Source organism: Leptinotarsa decemlineata, unplaced genomic scaffold, assembly GCF_025532065.1.
Source record: "Leptinotarsa decemlineata unplaced genomic scaffold, Ldec_3_MD MMD2_tig00001064_RagTag_RagTag, whole genome shotgun sequence".
Lineage (NCBI taxonomy): Eukaryota > Metazoa > Arthropoda > Insecta > Coleoptera > Chrysomelidae > Leptinotarsa > Leptinotarsa decemlineata.
In genome coordinates this window covers 6,715,727-6,731,735 of record NW_027412558.1, presented here as the reverse complement: position 1 = coordinate 6,731,735, position 16,009 = coordinate 6,715,727, and the positions used below count along the sequence as shown (strand labels likewise).

Sequence of the window (16,009 nt, the reverse complement as noted above, 5' to 3'; positions counted from 1 at the left end):
GGGACATCTAGTATTCGAACACAAAATCGTGATGAAAATGAATAGAAGTGAAAAATAATTTCGAAGCAAAAGCCATAGATATTATAGAATAACATCTGAGAAAATCATAATTTGAAAAGGTTGAAAGAACTTTTCCACTACATACATAAAATTGAACACGTTGCTTCAAATGATTCTCAACTTTTATTTTAAAATGCCAAAGGCACTTTTATTGGAATGCCAAGTTATTTGTTATGATCACTTCAAAAAAGTCTCAACTTGAAAATCTATCACAAACTTCCTTGAATTCCTTCTCTAGACTAAAAGCAGTGACGTCAATGTCTATAACTAAAAGTAATGATGATGACATCTTATCTAAGGAGATGACATCTATGATATAAATATAAAAGACTTAATAACGAATATCAAAGATGAACGAAGTTCTCTATCCAAGCTATGATATCGCGTGACAGCCTAACGAAATTCGTCCTCTATGTTACGCTGCAAGGCAATTATAGTTGAAACCAGAGCCCGAAAACTCATCATTCGCGATTTAACGTCAGACAGCTGTATTTTGACTCTTCACAGATCTCACCAGTGGTGCTAAGCTGAACTATGAGAGAGTGATAATGATGACAAATCCCGTTATGAAGTGACTCTGGTTTCAACTAGTTGCCTTGCAATGAAAGCTACATTAAAAAACAAAGAACGAATCTCATTTGGCGGTTGATATCAAAATTGTCTGTAAAGGGAGATGTCATTGGTATTACTTTACAGGCTTGTTCTTTAGTGAAAGTTGAGTTTAGAATTGAATTCGCGTTTCACCACTGAGACCTATGGCGGAACGAAAAAACATTGTTTTGGACTCTGCCTCTGGTTTCAATCTCTAGACCACTATATTTTTTGTCAAAGTTGGGAAAAAATATGACTGTATATCAGAAATATGCTCTCATAACACTTGCATTTTTTAAAAACGCAATAGAAAATAGAAATTTCTATTTTCTCTTTTATTGCGCTATGAAATCCATAAAATGTATTTGAAACTTTTTAGTTTTTTTCAAATACCTATGATTTTTCGAATTATTTATTTTTGTTGATAATGACTTCAGCCATCGTTAATAATTCATGAAATGAATCGATTAGGCCCGATTGTAACACCGTGTTTCTCAAACATTTTTTAGCGATTTTACATGCAGGAGATATAAAAACTGATAAATCAGGTAAATACTACACTATTTACTGATCATTATTCGAGCTTTCGGAAAGTTTTAAATATTTCCTTTCACCGGAATATCTGCAATTCAAAAGATGATTGCAAAAAATAAATCAAAGAACACATGGAAATAACTCACCAAACATAGTTTCGGAAAAGAAATGGTATTCATTTACACAAATAAAAACGGTGGCAGATGAAAAATGTGACAAATGTTGAATAATCTCTCTTATCACCCGTAAAAATGGATCTGATCTAACTTATTTTTGGTATATGGAGGGTTTTCATAAACATAATTCCTAGCGAAAATGTAAAAAGTGAAAAATTTGTAATTATCATTTGTGAATTCCACTCAACTCGATTCAATTCGGGTATTTGGAAAGTTATTTCAATTTTTTTATTCACTCAAAAGATAAAATGTAATTATATTCAGATCCGTTTTCTCAGGTTTTAAAATTAAAGCAAATACTTATTAAGGACTAATCAAAACTACAACACATGTGAGTAACTTTATTTCATAATAAAATACTTGAATACACAAAAAAGTTATGTGTATCAATTGTAAAAAAATGTATTTGAAAATATCTACACTGCATTTAACGCCAATAGTGAATGAAAAACCGTCAACAAATCAATTTCTATCTATCCACTACATTTCACATCTTTCTTCAAGAAAACCGACAAATCGCGTCATTGGCATTGATTTTTCGCTTTACTTTTTAGGTTTGTGGTAATGACAAAATGAATCGAGTAACTTGGCTATCCTTTCGACGTGTATGATCACTTGATCACAGGTGAGAGCACAGAATTGTAACCAATTTGTATTGTGTTCTGTAGTATGGGTGTGTTTAACCTTAGGAATACCGGGAAAATATTGATTTTTAATTTTTTTTCTCACGAAAATGTTCGTCGGTCAATTCATGTTTCCGATATTCTTGTTTATATCTTCTTCAAATGCAGCCGTTTTTATATGGAGCAACCGACCAGTACAAATATCTCCGTTGCTTCCCTTTACTTCAGAGGAATTTTCTGAACTAATAGAAAAATTTGAAAATCCTGAAGTTCACATTTTCAAGAGTCCTACTGCACTACCTGATACTATCAAACATATCACTGAAGGGTTTTACACGGCGTACAGTCCTAATGAAGATTTAACACCAGATAATATAACAGGTTGGTAAGAAAAATAAGATATACAATAATAATAATGAATATGTTTTCTAAGATCTTTCTGGTAATGAGGAATTGGACTTGAGTAAGATACAAGAAATTTTGAGTAATCATCGACAGAGCGATTTCATATCGATGATCTTGATTCCTGATAAAGACAGTCGATTCAAAAGAGAAGTTGAAAATATCACAGATTCAACTGATTTGGATAAAACAACTCAATCTAAAGGAGCTGTAATATACAGGGCTCAAAATGCCAAAACCAAATTGTATGCTTTACTTTATTCATCACAACCCCTCATGTTGAGAAAAAATGAAGCAGCTTCCGATCTTTATTTGGGAAACACAAATGATGACATGATTATTTATGACAATAGATTGAATGTTAATATTCCAATGAAAAGAGGAAAAATAACTCTGAGGTTCAGTTTCATAGAGTTGAATGGTTACTGGTACATGCCTTCAGTCAAAATAGCAGACGACACTGAAACTCATAGAGATTATAATTTAACCACCGAAGAAGAAATAATGGCTTCAAGAAACTTCTCATATCACTGCAATGGAGTTTCGATATACTCTGATTCCAATGGTACTGAATTACATATCTATGACCTACAAGTGCAAATGGATACTCCAAATGGCAAGTTTGGGGATGCTTATGACTGTGTGCCATTTATAACAGCCCCGATTTGGTCAGGGTTGCTAGTAACTTCACTTTTTGGTTTAGGGTTGATTGTCGCCCTGACTGCTATCATGGATATCAAGACAATGGATAGGTTCGATAACTACAAGACAAAAAATCTTAATATCACTGTTTCCGAATAGAAACAGATATGAATTCATATCAATATCTCTATGTTGTGCAGCTTGTACCTTCCCTCTTCAGAACCACTATTATTCTACCTTGTCTGTGATGTAATTTATTATAGATGCTTAGCATCAAGCAAATTTGTAAATTTTTGTGAACTTAATTTTTATTGAATGTTTTCATGTTATTTTTTTCAATTTTGGACTGAAATATATTACGTTTGCTCTGTCCAGTTTTTTTGTTGGAGAAAAAATTAAACAGTCGTTGGGTTAGGTTCAAAATGAGTGTTTGTTGTGACACACCAATTCAATCCACCAAAAAAGTCGAGCTTAGTTTGTGTGCAATTCATTCCAAAATATCCTTATAGGACGAAACTGCAGTAACGTTAGTTACAATTACAGGTGGAATAAAAACATAGCAAGTTTTAATACTCATTTTTCATGTTTACATAAGTGTTGACGACGATGACTATCGGGGTTGTGTTATATGATTTCTCGATCTATCAATTTGGTAGATCATGCAATACTGCTCTGAAATTTGAACTGTTATGGCTTCAGAGAAATTGCAAACAAATGGCTGGAATCATAACTCTACATAACTCAGGTTGAATATTACTGGGGTTTTATCCCAGCACCAAACCGTTATTTTCACACTTCGGCACATGTTTCGATCACCAGGTGATCATCTTCAGGAAGACGATTGAATTAAATATACATACAAGGCTAAATTGGTTAAGGCTGAAGATTATTCTCATTCATACCATAGATACCTCTGCCAGGGACCTGTAATTGTTTTCATTTAATTTTACAATGTTGCCTAATCTATTAATCTTAAAATAATTTTACAATGTGGCGTTTGATAATAGGTAGATCTGATAATCAAAATATTATTTCAACAAGCTCTATAATATACTATCAGGTATTGGTTCACTATCATTATTCATAATATTATTATGGTTATCAATATATGCTCCTTACATAATATACTATTATATAATTTATATTAATTCAATAATCTATGTACTGATATCAGTTTGAATTTTTTAAAAATATTTAATTGAAATGAAAATACAAATATTTACTAATTAAATACAATTTAATATTGCATTGCTGAAGGATGTAAATAAATAATGAATGATAAATTAAATGAACCTACATTCAAGTATGTACACAAATGATTGAATGTTTTTAGATGCAAAAACTCAACAGTATGAGGAAATCATCAACTGTGGAATGCCACTTATCAACGGCTTTTCCCCCTTCGGGCATACAGATATCCTGAAATAAAATAAGTCAAACAAGTTAACTGAGTACATGAAAAAATTCAACCTTTTATCGATTTCCAGGGCCTCTACTAGAACCCTCTTCAAATATATCCGCGGAGCAGTTAAAAGTCTCCACGTTAACGGATTGAACAAACTGCTGTCATATTTCCATTCTATTCCAACCGCTTTCAAATTCGGGATTCCGTCTGTAGCGATTACTCCCCTGTACAAACCCCCCGGTTCATAAAATCCATTGATGAACCCAACAGGCGCAGACTTCTGACCTTTACCATCGCTTGTACTATGCATGGTGAAAACTAATTGGCCGATTTCCCCTCCATGTATTTTGCTATGGTTAGAGTCGGATATCTGCGCTGTTATTCTGTAGTGGCTTTCTAGAAAATGGTAATAAATGAAGGTTTGATTAAAAATGAAGAGTAGAATACAATGGGGAATGTTCCTCCTGACGAAAACCTTTTTCTTTAAAAAATTATTTAAATACCTCATTATTTCACCACAAATTATTTACTAAATATTTTTATAATTGGGTTCTTGTAGAAATTCAAATTTGGGGTGGTTACCTGTACAAAGGTGGTCGTTCTTACTCTCGTTCTCATTCCTACTCTAGACAACTACTAATAATATTTCAAACAATAACCAATTCAGTTCTCAATAAAAAAACACCCACCATATATTGGTTTTTCATATACAACGTTTATGGAAATAATAATAACAGAAGGTCATTAGCCAGCAGTGTTCTGTGACTTTGCTAAAAACTTTTAACAGTGTAGATCACGGAATAATGCTGAATATCGGTGACATCTGTGGAATCACTTATAAATGGTTTGAGAATTATCTTACCGGCAGAAGTCAAATTGAAAAAAATCTCGTCATTCTCATCAGAAGGCGAAATAAAAAATGGCATACCACAAGGTTCAATAATGGGACCGATACTTTTCTTGCTGGGGTTATAAACGATTATCACATATTGATACAGGAGAATTCACACTATTCGCCCGTGATACAAAAATATAACGAAACAGAGCTATGTAATCCCCACGACATTAAAATCTCAGATATAAAAAAAATTGACGACTGGTGTGACTTCAAGCTGCTTTCATTTAATGTTCCCAAAACAAACCTAATATGATTTCACTGATCTATATACAGCATACCATTTTCAACAAAAGGCGACGACAAAATGATTGATAACAGGGCTAATTCTAAATTTCTGACAATAAATTTGAATTTGTTCATATGTCTCAGATAGGGTAGTCGTAAATAAATTGGTCTGCCTTATAGTGTGAATACTGTGAATAGAGAACATAGACGTGGTGTATAGTATAGTACTAAAAAAATCAATTTTCAATTGAAAAACGGCACCTATATAATCTATATCAGGTAAAATCAATACTAGAAACGAACAAGAAATAACGGTCACAGTCACGGATTCCATGAGTGAATTTTCGCTTGAAAGGATTCATCAGTCAACTATAAGAGAGAAGATAGCTGAGAGAATAGAACAAAAAATTAGAGGAGGTAAAAATTCATAAATAAAGGATTGATAAATTAGAACAAAAAGTAGATAGTTTTCAGCAAAAAATTGACAATACTCGTCAATAAACAAAAGTAAACAATATATGTGTATAAGGGGTGGCTGAAGAATATGATTCATCAGGTTTTCAAATATGCTGAATAAGATACTGAGCATATAAATGCAAAATCAAATATGAAACTAGACACTAACGATGTTCAAGTTGCCTAATTTCCATGGACATGAAATCAACAATTACTCACTGCAGAAAGGCTTTGTATTTCCAGTGATCAAATACTGTACTCTGCTTGTATGTTTCCACCGATCACCCAGTTGGCTTTCGTAGTACTTTCTTCCATGGAAACCAAACGGAAGACACCTCTCTTTGTTCTTGATGCAATCAAAACAGTTTCCGTTTGTGAAATCCTGAAAAAATTGTTTTTATAATGAAAACATACATACATATCATTCAAAAAAATGTAAGGAAATTCCAAAAACTATTCTCTCTCAAAAATTTACCCCCTTTCAATTTGAACAAAAAAATTCTTCTGTAAAACTAAAATTCCAGTGAAATCAACGAATCAGATATATCAATATTATTACGATTTTTTTACTGAAATGGAATTGTATAAAATTCGCACATTTCGGATCACATTGACAATGAAAGGAATATTCAATTCCTGATTCCTAAACACATGTAAGATAAACCAATGAGACCAACCTTACGCTGATAACGTTCCCATTTGCCAGTTATTATTTAAAAAGATACCTATTTTGGAATATTCTCATTCAAACTTTTCAAGTTGTACAACTTTTAGCGACAACTTCACTGCTGTAATATCATAATCGTTCAATTGATACATTTTGAAACAGTTCAAATAAACTCTAAAACTTTGTATCTCTGTTTCCCAGTATGTTACAAGTGATCCCAGCCAAGAAATGCATATAGAACCAACGACCGGAATAGTGCATAATAGGTCTTCAATAGATCGATAGATAGACAGATATAGATAGATATATTTATTTGATCATGTTATGTATAAAATACATACAAGTCTATAAAATAAAATAAACAGTAAAAATTTGTAACAAGTTCACAGGGTATATTAACATATTCAAATTAAGTGTGGAGGTTCGGCGAGCGTCTTCCTTGCATCAAAAGTGTGTTTACGCATATGTTCTAAATATTCTGAAGAGGAATAAAAACAGTTTTTTTTAAAATATTTTTTTATAACTTTTTTGAAACAAAACATATTCATATTTTTAATATTGGCAGGAAGTGCATTATACAATAAATTTGCTGTTACGTGTATCATGATCGTGTAAACTGGATTGCTTGGGAAACAAGGGGGCTCTTTTGTGAATGTCTAACAGGCTTGAGTCAACATACAAGGAAGGCACCGACATAATTTCATGAGTGATGAATGATTCACGGCAAAAATCCCTAAAACCGATTCCAGCAAGAATTCTCAGAGCTTTTTTCTGTAATATAAAAATGCATTGGGCATCACTAGAATTTCCCCAAAGTAGAATACCGTACGAAATGTGAGACTGTATGAGCGAGCAAAATACTTTTTTCAGCGTAGTGAAATTTGTTATTGGTTTCAGCTGTCTAAGTAAAAATAAGGCACTCGATAGCTTACTTTTGAAACTTGAAATGTGGCTTGACCAATTTAGCCTATTGTCCAGAGTAAAACCCAATAAGTTGACACACTGGAATTCAGGTAATGGCAGAGCCATAGAAACAACTATGTTTTGTGATTTTTCCTTATTCATCATGGGTTTGTTGACACTGAACCAGTGCTCCGCTTTTTCTTGTATTTCCATAGACTTATCAACAAGAGCTGAAGAATTCATAGAAGAGTATATCAAGTATATCAATAAAACTTCAACACTAACACTTTTGCGCAAAGATAGGTTGCGCTTCATAGTTTTTTTGCTAAGTAGTCAGGATGAGTCAAGCATTTCTTCAAAAAGTTTCACATTTGACTTCACCTCCATGTCAATTTCTAAGAATTCTCACTCTTGCTGGGTTGTATATATATGAATCATGTATTTATGTGTTCAAAAATATATCTTCATTTGAAGCGAATCGAGAAAATCATGGCTACTCAACTCGATCAAAAAATTTTTTGGTAACTGCTGCACATCGGACTGCACTTTTTCAGAAAAGTTATCTATACCTTGGCCCAAAATTTTTCAATAAGTTAGACGGCACAGTGAGAGAATCTCCTAATATTTCGATTTTTAAAGCACGATTGAAAGCCTATCTCATCCAAAAAAAACTGCTACACCATCAATGATATTTTGCAAATCAATAATTCTTCACTCTAGACGGGCAGCTATTAGTAAACAATTTACCCTCTCATATGTATGTTGACTATAAATGTTATAAATTTGTATTGTAATATATTTATTATGTTTTACACCCCATTTGTATGTTAGACGGTAAATGTTTTTAAATTTGTATTGTATTATGTTTATTGTGTTTTACACACTATGGACGTCTTCCTTGTTACTGTGTACTATTTTGTGAAAGAAATTTTATACTTTTTAACGAGAGAAGTTAATAAATATTATTATTATTATTATTATTAAGATAAAAAAACTAAATAGTCACTTTGAGAGTTTTTGAACCGAGCTCTTAACATTTGAACAAGTCATCAACCTTCAACTGTGCCTCTCTGATTTTCTTCCCTAATATAAATATGGAAAAATTGATTTCAATCAATGTTGTATCATCAGCGAAAAGGACTACCTCTGTAATCCCGCAGGTAAGCAATTGATGTAGATCAAGAACAGTAACGGACCCGGTACCGAGACCTGAGGAACCCCATACTCCATCGTTGATGAATGAGAACGTTGTTTATTGAAGTACGTAACTTGCTTTCTGTCACACAGGTATGTATAAGTTATGAGCTTGTATTAGTTTTTCATCAAATGCATACATATTCAGTTTTGACCTGTTACACAACAGATATCCAATTTTTTTTATTTTCAAAATCAAATTAACAGGAGCCATTAAGTTACTTATTGCGAGAGTTGAAGATCTGGCCGTATTTCAAAAACCAAATTGTTAATTTGTGAATAGAGTATTTTGCTAGAGATGATTATTCATTTTAGATTTCAGTATTTTTTCATAAATTTTTAACAACTTAGGGACTAATTATATTGTTCTGTGATCACCCAGCCTCATCATTTAGATCTCCTTTTTTAACAGGGTCACGATACTTTTGTTCAGAAATTTACGTAATGGGGGTATTTTTTTATTTTAACTGATTCAAAAAGGTTCACATTTAGTTCATGAAAATTCCTACTTTAATTGTAAGAAAATCGACGAAATGTACCGAAAAGTGTGTCGGCAGTAGCCGGCACTGGTCAATAGAAGAGTCCCGATCTTGCTCTACGACAACTCCCGTCCGCACGTTTCATAATACTCCCCAGACCTCTTGCCAACTGACTCCCAGCACATTTTCAAGCACATCGATAACTTTCTCGCCGTTATAACCTTCGCCAATCAGGACCAGGCAAAAACGGCCTTCGTCGACTTCATCCAATCCCCAGCCGAGTACACGGTTCTTATACTGACGGAGTTAATCGATTTGTGTACGTTGGCAAGCGTACATTGATTCTAATGGCGATTATCTCGATTAAATTACATGTATTTTAACGTATCAGAGCAACATATTTTTAAAATCGTGCAAAAATAAATGAAGGCAATACCTGAAAGGAGGAACATTCTACTGTCATGAATTGACACTTCGGATTCACAGTCAGACTTTCCAGGAAAAGTTGATGGCTTCTCATATGATTACAGCTCAAATATTTCTTGACACCTAAAATCGAAAAAAGAATTCTCTCTGCATCATTTTCCATCCAATAAATTCCTACCATAGAAGAAACTGCCGTTAGCCTCTTTGATGTATTGTACAACACCGTCAGTGCAGCCAGGTTGATCCGTGCCTCCATTGGGATAGTAATCGACGTGTCCTATGCTTTCGAGCATTCCTAAGCCTCCTCGGATGAACTGACTCGCATCAGTATGAATAATATCCACGTATTTCGCTGCTGATCTGTCCAGCCTCACGGGAGGTTTTGCTTTCGAGAAGTGAGGCTCTGCTGGGTCCAGTCCCGTGATGCGACCAAGGGTTAGATTGAATTCCTGGAAGATGGCAATGGTTTAGATTGAAATTTGAAACAAATCAAATGCATTGAAGGTGAAAGTTCAACCAGACCCACCACCAGCAGCAGGGGTATATCGCATACCGTGCACTTGTGGGAAGGTATACATCGGAACCACCAAAAGATTCATGGGAATCAGGCTAAAGGAGCACGAAAGAAACTGCAGACTAGGCCAACCAAGTTTTTGAATTTTGGAGGCATTCTAAATTGCTTGGAAACAGAACATTGTTATTTTATTCCATACCTTTTGTAATGTATATCCTATGTATCCACACATGTGTGCCCCAAGAGAGTGTCCAATCGCATGCACGTGGTCTAGCTTTAGGTCTCCAGTAAGTCGAGCTATATCGTTCAACAGATATGCTGTTATGGCTCCTACTAGCCTTATGTTGGCTACTGCTTGGGTATAAGGGGGTCGAGAGCCCCTTTGCCAGTCGATTATTATGACGTTGCAATCTTCTTGTGCTAACAGAGTTTGGGTAATACTGTATATCTGAAAAATATGCACCAAAATCAGTATAATTTATGTTTATTGATTTTTGTTTAGGTTGTTTAACCTTCCCCCAGTGAAAAATGAATGAAGCTAAATCGATGAGAATTTGCTGAAGTGTCGTAATGAAATGCAAACTACGAAAAGTAACTGCGAAATATAGGGACGTATCACTGGCTATCAGACAATTACATCGAGACCAATATGCATACAGGTGAGGTATGTCAACAGAAACGGCTCTATGTCGGGTAACAGAAAAAGTAGAATATAGGTACTTACAAAAACAAGGAAGTACTTTTAGCTGCTTTCTTGGACATTGAGGACGCATTTGATAATACGTCGTTAGAATCAATCATCCAGGCGTCGAGGAGAATAGGGATCGACAAGACAAGCTGTAGGTGGATAGGATGCATGCTTAGGGGAAGATTGGTATATACAACCATTATGGGGGAAACAGTCGTGGCACGGGTAGCAAGGGGCTGTCCTCAGGGGGGGTTCTATCCCGTCTGTTATGGAACCTTGTAATGGACAAGCTACTATGTCTCTTGGACCATAATGGGTATAAAGCACTGGACTATGCAGACGACTTAGTCATTTTAGTCCAGGGTAAATACAATAATGTACTGAAGGGATGCATGCAGCAGGCCCTGAACATTATAAGAAGATAGTAGCATTCAATATATAATCAATTTATAATCAACTGGTCAACAATTGAGGCAAAATATAAATTATAGTTCAATACCACCCCCACAAGCGACATAAACAACAGTTGTTTTGTTATTTATTTATGTAGAGGAAGATAGGTTAGGTGCACAAAATGTCATTTGTCACAGAATGTCTCGGAACATAAGTAAACAGAATAGCACGCCTTTGAAATATGTCATCTTTGTTTGTCTCATTCAGGTAACAGATTAATTGTCCTTTATTAGCTATAACCGATGTTGCCAAATGGTGAAATATAAACAAATCCCTTTTGATGTTGAATGCATTATTTCATTCCTCTTTTTTAAGTATTTGAATTATTTTGTAAAGAAAAATGTTGAAATGATAAGTTTAAAATGCGTTGTTTTAGAGCTCTTTTATGAAAACTACTTGATTTTCGTCAGGAGGAACATTCCCCATTATCTCTCAATATAATTTAGGTTTCGAAAATGTGGGATAATCTGAATTTTTTTGAAAATGTTAACATTTGAAGCTGACACGAATCATAATTTTTAGTAGTAATGAAAATAGATGACATAATCATTGGTGAACTACCTACCCAGTCTATGGATCCACCTTCCATATAGCCGTGTGTGATTAAATAAATAGGATTCTCAGCATCAAAGTCTGATACTTCGTTATAGTCCAAGTATTCAAATTCACCAATATCCAAGAGACGTGGTTTGACAGGGTTTTGTCTGGTATACAGGAAATACTTTGGTTCTATCTACAACATACAACTTCACGATAGACAAAACACACTCCTTTTATTAAACTATTTAAAATAGAATAAATGCTTTTGAAATGTGAAAGAAATTATAACACTTGTGTTCGGAAACATTTATATCACAATTCCTTGCGAATTATTATCCTTCATGAACGTTTTGTTTGTCGAATGATCCTTCGAATATGGTATATATTGCAGGCCCTGTCGAAAATCTGGCAAATCAGATACGCGATGAGGTTGAAAGTGATAGTTGCAAATAAAGTAAGTGTAATAATTTATAAGGTAGGTCAAGTAGAACTCACATAAATTAGATTTATCTGTGTTGATATTTACCTCATGTAATTCTTCGGGAAACAGAGAAACCGGTCGATTTTCTGAGGTCCAAGGAGGTGATAATTGGTAACAACCATATGTTCCATAACATTTCGATGCATTTGATTCTTGAAAAATAAAAAGTTCATTACCAAAATGTCGTAGTTAAGAGATTTGGTTATACATGCCGTTTTTTCAGCTATTGCTATATCGGAAACGATAAAAATCTACAAGGTCGGTTACATTGGACAAAAAAAAAATCTGTTTTAAAATCTCGTTTTCCGTTAACCAGCTGTCGCACCCCTACGAACGACAACCCTCAGAAGTCGAAACTTGTGAGAGCTAAGGATTAACGAGGTCTTACCTTTTAACGTGTGATTCCTAACACGGGTTGGACGATAGCAAGTGAAAATCGATCGTTCAGACTGGGGCTTGAACCACCGACCAACACGGTAGTCAATTCGGGTGAGTGAACAAAGCACCCACGTCGAACCTCCTGACTACCTATTTTGCGGAACTAGAACAATCCCTTTTCAGATAGAGAATATCAGTGGTTGTTTTTGATTTTTTTTCTGTTATATAAACTAATTTGCAATGTGAGGTTTGGTTCACTAAGATTTCATCCTCAACATTATTTTTTAAATGCGGACCCCTAGTTTTTTTCATCGATTTTTGTAGCCACGTAATAACAAATTCAGCTACGTATCAAAATACATGTGTTTCCCGATGTTTGTCTTCGAAAAAACATCATCAATATTTGTGTAGTCTGGAAAAGGTACAAACCAATATCTTAAAACTCAAAGATACATATCAACTGCACACATCTTTTGAAAATTTACAAATACAGGTGAACGCCCATGCATTCCAGGGGTTTTCTATAACTATGGAAGAACTGTTCAAAAGCCAATTATTATAGAACATAAATGATTATTTGGGATTTTCCCTGACAAATAAAAATAGTGAAGAAATAATTCATGATTGCACGATTTTCACTATAAAGTGTTTTACAAAAACCGCAACACGTGTTTCGCTATACAATAGCTTTCTCAAGCGTGAACAGTTTACGCTTGAGGGAGCTATTGTATAGTAAAACACGTGTCGCGGTTTTTGTAAAACCCTTTATAGTGAAAATCATACAACAAACTGTATTAATTAGTTTTAATATGGATTTTCATCAAGTATCGGCCAGTTCTATTCGACTTTAGTTCAGTTGTTAGAAGATTTGTCGTCGAATATTCTTTAAATATTCAACATGATAGAGCTCCACCACATCGCAGAACTATTTGCATATATTTTCTCAGGAAGGCTATGCCCTAGACTTCTCGCCAACATCTCGGTTGACGTCAGTAGTCAATTGATTTGAGGTCTGGGGAGTATAGTGGGTGAAGCAGAACTTTGACGCTGAATTAGTCTAATTTTCAGAGAGTGAAACGTGCGTTCTGTTGACCAGTTCCGGATGAAGCTGACACAATTTCCAGTACATTTCGTTGATTTCCTCACAATAGGATTATGCTTTGATGGTTTGGCTCAGTTGCAGAAAGTTATAGAGTGAATCATATCAGTCGCTGAACATCTTCATGTATTTTTTAATTTTGTGAATAATTTAGAAAATTGGAAGGCCTCAGAATGGTTCTTTTTTGATAATAACTTCCTGATTTAAACATTGTGGTGACAAGCCCCCTGTATTCACAAAATGAGATAGAATTGATTATATAATAATTTGTTATTAACATTTTTCCAAGAAATTCGTCAATATCGTCAGGTTTATGCTCGACAAATTCAAAACTTATGTTTACAGTGTCTATTGTTACAAACGGTAAAAGATAGTGAAAAAACGGTAATATCATTGTATGCAGTATATCTGAAAAAATAATAAAAGTGTCAGATTTTAATTATCATCAATTTTCTAAAGTATGCTAATCGAATTGGTTTGACGATACAGCAGCCTTTATCTTTGGAAAGGAATTTTATTGACGTCACCAAAATAGAATTTTGTCAATACTGAAGACGTTTTACGATTCCTATTTTTGTTAATAGTTTAAATCTGAAAAATATTTAGCCAAAAAAATACCTTCAACTACTTTGTTCATGTTGGATTAAATCAAAGTACAATAAAATAGCAAAAAACATGCTCTCGTATTCTCAATCATCATAATTAGCGATATTTACCTTTCCCAATTTGCATATAATAATAATTATAAGAACTCTCCTGCTGTATAATACTTTGGTTCACCATGAACACTATTGTTTGGAAAAAAACACTGGAATTATTGTCAAGACCGACCATATTGCAAAAAGAACTACCACTGCTTATCTTCTGGACATTCCTAGATTCCAATAAGCTTTAACCAACACAAAAATGACGGAATTCTCGATTCCTTATCGTTGTTCAAAGTACAGGGGTCAGTTGGATATACTCTCGATTCAGTAGCAATTCATTTTCAAAAAGAAAAATGGAGTTTTTCATTACGTGAAGTATGTAAACAATGAGAATGAGACTTTGAAGTATGTTGCAGACTGTTTATATTATCTTCATCTCAAAAGGCCAATGGATATAATTTTTGAAGAATAAAAGTAGTGCCCATTACGGGAAAAATGAATTAAAGTCGATTCCATTAAGGTACGGGGGATGAAATAGTTAAGGTTCACGATGGAAAACGGTTTTTCATGATTCACCCTGAAACTAGATCTCCTATTGAAAATAGTTGTAGGAAATATAAACATCTACAACTTTGGAAAGATTGGAAAAACCGATTCATTCGTTTTTGACATTTTTCTTCTACAAAAAAAAAATGTTTTTCACAATGGAAACTTACCTTTTTGCATTCCAAGTATCCTGTAATTTTTTTGAATCGAAGTAGGTACCTATTCAGCAATAACATCATATTTTGATGTTGATCTCAAAAAATTCTTTTCTCAACCTAAAATACTTCTGAAAAAAGTTTTTTCAAATTAGCATCAGTTGTATTTTTTTTGGTTAAATCATCTTCTTCCTGGTGGTGTGAAAGAAAAATAACATCACAGTGGAAACATTTTTCAGAGAGTTCGAAAAAGTGTTTGAAATTTTTTATACCTACAAAAACTTTCATTTGATATTCCTAAAAAATGCTGAATGTAATACTACATTATTGAAACCATTTTCCACTAAAATTCAGTCCAATTCATCCCCCCAGCTTGAATCGACCTGTTATATGACATTTTATACCTTTTCTAATAATTTTCAAGCAGTTTCAAATTTTTCTCCTTTCTTGCATTTTTAACAGTATTCGGCGATAATGGGCCCTTTAAGTGTTAATTTTTCGCTCACAATATTTAGATTGACATCCAACTAGAAGAACAGTAAGAACTTGTATTTTTTCGTAATCATCCGTTTCTTCAAAATATATTCGAAAGTTTTTTTTAAAGAAGAAAAAATAAAAAAAACGAACAACGCTTTCTTTTTGTAAGTTGTTTTCATTACAAAATGAAAAAAATTAAATAAACAGACGTTTTCATTCCATAAATATTGAAGTGCTTCTATCAAGTTATTTTCAATTTCTCTTATTAGAAAACAGTTCATTTCATCTAGTACTTTACCGGCTGTTTCTAGATTTTTTTAAATCACATTTTCTTTCTCCCATCATACGTC

General features: G+C 33.8%; 2 protein-coding genes across 2 annotated transcripts; one reads left to right on the top strand and one right to left on the bottom strand.

Moving 5' to 3' along the window:
- Nucleotides 1–2,010: 2,010 nt before the first annotated feature.
- Nucleotides 2,011–3,398, top strand: LOC111502634 (V-type proton ATPase subunit S1). The gene is made up of 2 exons (XM_023156756.2): nucleotides 2,011–2,365; nucleotides 2,418–3,398. Exons 1-2 carry the CDS (start codon nucleotides 2,095–2,097, stop codon nucleotides 3,185–3,187), a joined length of 1,041 nt encoding a protein of 346 aa, XP_023012524.2. The 5' UTR covers nucleotides 2,011–2,094; the 3' UTR covers nucleotides 3,188–3,398.
- Nucleotides 3,399–4,246: 848 nt separating this feature from the next.
- On the bottom strand, nucleotides 4,247–14,743 carry LOC111502635 (pancreatic triacylglycerol lipase). The gene is made up of 9 exons (XM_023156757.2): nucleotides 14,551–14,743; nucleotides 12,403–12,509; nucleotides 11,902–12,069; nucleotides 10,395–10,643; nucleotides 9,860–10,130; nucleotides 9,692–9,804; nucleotides 6,232–6,394; nucleotides 4,499–4,829; nucleotides 4,247–4,447 (listed from the first exon to the last, which is right to left on the bottom strand). Exons 1-9 carry the CDS (start codon nucleotides 14,666–14,668, stop codon nucleotides 4,372–4,374), a joined length of 1,596 nt encoding a protein of 531 aa, XP_023012525.2. The 5' UTR covers nucleotides 14,669–14,743; the 3' UTR covers nucleotides 4,247–4,371.
- Between the last annotated feature and the right edge of the window lie 1,266 nt (nucleotides 14,744–16,009).